The 4,568-nt window shown below is 41.5% G+C and overlaps 1 protein-coding gene across 1 annotated transcript in view; it reads left to right on the top strand.

The window, feature by feature from the left end:
* The window catches only part of LGI2 (leucine-rich repeat LGI family, member 2), a 35,315-nt gene extending 30,747 nt beyond the window's left edge, over positions 1–4,568 (top strand). The window contains exon 9 of the mRNA XM_008583835.1: positions 3,687–4,568. Coding sequence (XP_008582057.1) covers positions 3,687–4,504 — 818 coding nt within the window. The 3' untranslated portion in view covers positions 4,505–4,568. The remainder of the gene's footprint in view (positions 1–3,686) is intronic.

The raw sequence follows: 4,568 nt of genomic DNA, 5'->3' as shown, positions 1-4,568 counted from the left end.
GCCACTCAGGAAGGGATGAGGAGCATGCACTCCCAATCAGTGTTGGCAGGGTGGAGATCCACGCAACTTTTGCAGGGCAGTTTGGCAATTTAAACCCAAAAGCCTTAAAAATGTACACAACATTTGTATCAGCAATTCATACATTAAGGAACACTGCCAGTTGGTTTCAAAACATGTTGTTTAACAATATGTTAAGGGCCGGCCCATGGCTCACTCGGGAGAGTGTGGTGCTGATAACACCAAGGCCCCGGGTTTGGATCCCATATAGGGATGGCCGGTTCGCTCACTGTGTGAGCGTGGTGCTGACAACACCAAGTCAAGGGTTAAGATCCCCTTACCGGTCATCTTTAAAAAAAACAAACAAACAAACAAAAATATGTTAAGAGAAACATGTTATTTAATAATAATGAAAAGCTAGTAATAACTGCCATGTCCAACAGTGGGGGATTAGTTAAATAAAATGTGGTGCATCTATGCAATAGAATACTATGTGATGTTTAAAAAAATCAAGTTGTAGAAGATTCAAAAACATGGGAAAATGTTCACAACATAGGGGTCACATGAAAAAAAAATGTAGTTTATAAGAAGTGTATCTGTAGTATAAGCCCTGATTATCTTTAAAGAAGCATATTTGAATATGTGTACAGCTTAAATATCAAAGAAATATATCAAGATATTTCTTTTATGTTTGCAGTACAAATGGTTTTGTTTTCTTCTTTGTGATTTTTAGTACTTTGGTGGTGGACAGTAGACTGGAGCCAGACTCCCTGGATTTGAATCCCAGGGTCTACCACATACTAGCAGTGTGACTTTGTACAAATTGCTTAATTTTTCTGTGGCTCAGCTTCACCCTTTGTAAAATGAGAATAATGATGAAAAGAGTAGTACCTGCTTTATATGGTTGTTGTAAGGATCAAATGAGTAAGTATATATTAAGTACTGAGAGTACTGCCTGATCATTAGTACATACTTAAGTTTTACTTATTACTATTTTCAAAATTTGCTTTGGTGAACATTTAACACTTTTATCTTCAGAAACAAAAATACAATCATTTGTTTTAAAGAAAGGAAAGGGATCAGGTTTTTGCAGGGAGGTCAAAACAGTGAAAAAAAAAAGTAAATACCACTCTGAAAACCACTCACTGCCTGCCCCTAAACTTAATCCTCAGGACGGAAATTGGGTAATTATCCTGGTAATTTGCAGACCAAATTCACCTAGAAAATTAAGGGAAAGAAATAACTTGTAATTGAATGATCTAGATCGAGGGTCAGTAGTCTTTTAGATGTGAGTGGTCCTCTTGCTTGTTGCTTAGTCTTCTAGAATGGGCAATTTGGGGAGGGTCTGGGGCAGTGGGAGAGGATGGTAGAAGGTGACCCAGAGAGGACAGTCACCACTGAAAATGGTCCCCTTTCCCTGCAAAGTTCTAGTTTTGTGACACCAGAGCTAGACCACGTACACTGTCGCTCATTCTGTAGGTATTTATGCGGTGCCTAGGCAAGCACCGAGGGGCAAGGTCTTTTGATGATCGAGACAATGGCTTCAATTATCCAATAATGATAGTACTACTTGTTAACCAGCCAGTAGCTCTGAACTAAAAATGCTTGACTTGAATTATCTTGTTTAGTCTTTGCAGTCACCCTGTACGGTCAGCACTGGTAACATCATCCATCTCATTTTATTGATGAGAAACTTTAGCACAGAGGGTTGGGGTAACGGGCACAGGTCCAGAAAGCTTACGAGGTGCAGGGCTGGGTTTTGAACCTCAGCCACCTGATCTTAAGGTTTAGACACTACTCTGTTCTGCCTCCACTCATCTTCCTTTGGCCCTGGAAATCAGAAGAGTCCAAAGTTCTTCGAAGACCTTGGAGATTTTTTTTCTCCCACTTCTGTGACCTGACTCCCACTTTTTTACTTCCCCGTACCCCCCAAGAGAAGGAGCCCATGTAATTGCCTCATTCTGCCATATAGAGTCAGGAAATACTCTTTTTTAATTGGCAAAAATTGTATGTATTTATTGCATGCAACTTATTTTGAAATATGTATACATTGCCGAATGGCTAACTCGAGCTGATTATATACTTTTTTTGGATAGCATGAAGACAGTTCATTTAGTGTCTTAGTGACTTTTTTGAATTGTATGCTAGACTCTGAAGATTGCACAGACCCTGACGACCTCACATACCTACCCATTTCTAAGGAGGCACATTTTTAAAAGATTTTTAAAAAATTTTTTAATTATGGTAAAATACACATAACATAAAATTTACCATCTTAACCAATTTTTAGCCTACTGTTCATTCACATGGTTGTACAGACAATCTCCAGTGCTGTTTTCATCTTGAAAAACTGAAACTCTGTACCCATTAAACAGCAAGTTCTCATTCCCCTCTCCCAGCCTCTGCCACTGTCCCTTTACTTTCTGTCTCCATACATCTGACTACTTTAGGGACCTCCTCTAAGTGAAATCATGCTGTATTTGTCTTTTTTCATCTTTTCGTGACTGGCTTATTTCTATCCATGCTGTAGCATATGTCAGGACTTCCTTCCTTTTTAAGTCTGAATAATATTACATGGAATGTATGTATCACATTTTGTTTATTCATTCATTCACTGATGAGCTCTTGGGTTGCTTCTACTTTTTAGCTGTTGTGAATAATGCTATGAATGTGGGTGTCTTAGTCTGTTTGGGCTACTGTAACAGAATACCATAGACTGGGTGGCTTATAAACAATAGAAATTTATTTCTCACAGTTCTGAAACCTAGAAAGTCTGAGATCAAGATACCAGCAGATGCCACGTCTGGCAAGGGCCCACTTCATAGCTGGCTGTCTTTGGTGTGTCCTCTCATGGTGGAAGAGCAGAGGGACCTCTCTGAGGTCTCTTTATGAGGGCACTAATCCCATTCATGGGGGCTCCACCCTCATGACCTAATAATCTCCTGTGCTAGTCTGTTTTTGTTGCTTATAACAAAATACACAGAACTGGGTGATTTATAAGAAAAACTATATTTATTGCTTACGGTTTTGGAGGCTTGGAAGTCCAAAGTCCAAGGAACACATCTGGTGGTGGTGACAGTGACCCAGGGGTCTCACATCGCAAGACGGCAGAAGCAGAGAGAACAGAGACTAAGCTCCTCATTCACTCTGTTTTAAAGCCCTCAGAAGCACGCCCCTCATTACCATTATTAATCCATTCACTAAGGCATGGTCCTACAATCTAATTGCCTCTTTGAGGCTCTACCTTTTAATTATCATAATAGGATTTCCCACCCTCTTAACAGCCACAGTAGGGGCCAAATTTCTAATACATAAAACTTGGGGGACACAATTCAAGCTTCAAGCGAGTTTTGGGGGGACATAATTCAATCCACTACACCTCTCAAAGACCCCACATGCAAATACCATCACATTGGAGATTAGGTTTCAAAATCTGTATTCTGGGGGGACACAAACATTTGGTCTTTAGCATTGGGTGTACAGATATCTCTTCTAGTCTCTGCTTTCAATTCTTTTGGGTATATACCAAGAAGTGGAATTGCTGGATCATACAGTAATTCTACTGTTTTCCATAGTGGCCGCACCATTTTACATTCCCACCAGCAGCACACGAGGCTTCCAATTTCACTATGGAGGTGCATTTTTAATGGTAGCCACACTAATCCCCTTTCCTTTCTTTTGGAGCACAGGTCAGTCCATCGTGGGCTGTAAGGCCATCCTCATTGATGACCAGGTCTTTGTGGTGGTGGCCCAGCTCTTCGGTGGCTCTCACATTTACAAATATGATGAGAGCTGGACCAAGTTTGTCAAATTCCAAGACATAGAAGTCTCTCGCATTTCCAAGCCCAATGACATCGAGCTGTTTCAGATTGACGACGAGACGTTCTTTGTCATTGCAGACAGCTCTAAAGCTGGCCTGTCAACGGTTTATAAGTGGAACAGCAAAGGATTCTACTCTTACCAGTCCCTGCACGAGTGGTTCAGGGACACAGACGCAGAGTTTGTTGACATAGATGGGAAGTCGCATCTAATCCTGTCCAGCCGCTCCCAGGTCCCCATCATCCTCCAGTGGAACAAAAGCTCCAAGAAATTTGTCCCCCATGGTGACATTCCCAACATGGAGGACGTGCTGGCTGTGAAGAGCTTCCGAATGCAGAACACGCTTTACCTGTCCCTCACCCGCTTCATTGGGGACTCCAGGGTCATGAGGTGGAACAGTAAGCAGTTTGTGGAGATCCAGGCTCTCCCATCACGGGGGGCCATGACCCTGCAGCCCTTTTCTTTTAAAGATAATCACTACCTGGCCCTGGGGAGTGACTATACGTTCTCCCAGATCTACCAGTGGGATAAAGAGAAGCAGTTATTCAAAAAGTTTAAGGAGATTTATGTGCAGGCACCTCGTTCATTCACAGCTGTCTCCACCGACAGGAGAGATTTCTTTTTTGCATCCAGTTTCAAAGGGAAAACAAAGATTTTTGAACATATAATTGTTGACTTAAGTCTCTGAAGGTGCGATTGGTGAATTTAAAAGACATGTAGCATTAGCTCTCACAAGAGAGGACCAAGAAGAA

Source organism: Galeopterus variegatus, unplaced genomic scaffold, assembly GCF_000696425.1.
Source record: "Galeopterus variegatus unplaced genomic scaffold, G_variegatus-3.0.2 Scaffold3059, whole genome shotgun sequence".
Taxonomy (NCBI): Eukaryota; Metazoa; Chordata; class Mammalia; order Dermoptera; family Cynocephalidae; genus Galeopterus; species Galeopterus variegatus.
This window is presented reverse-complemented; position numbering and strand designations above follow the sequence as displayed.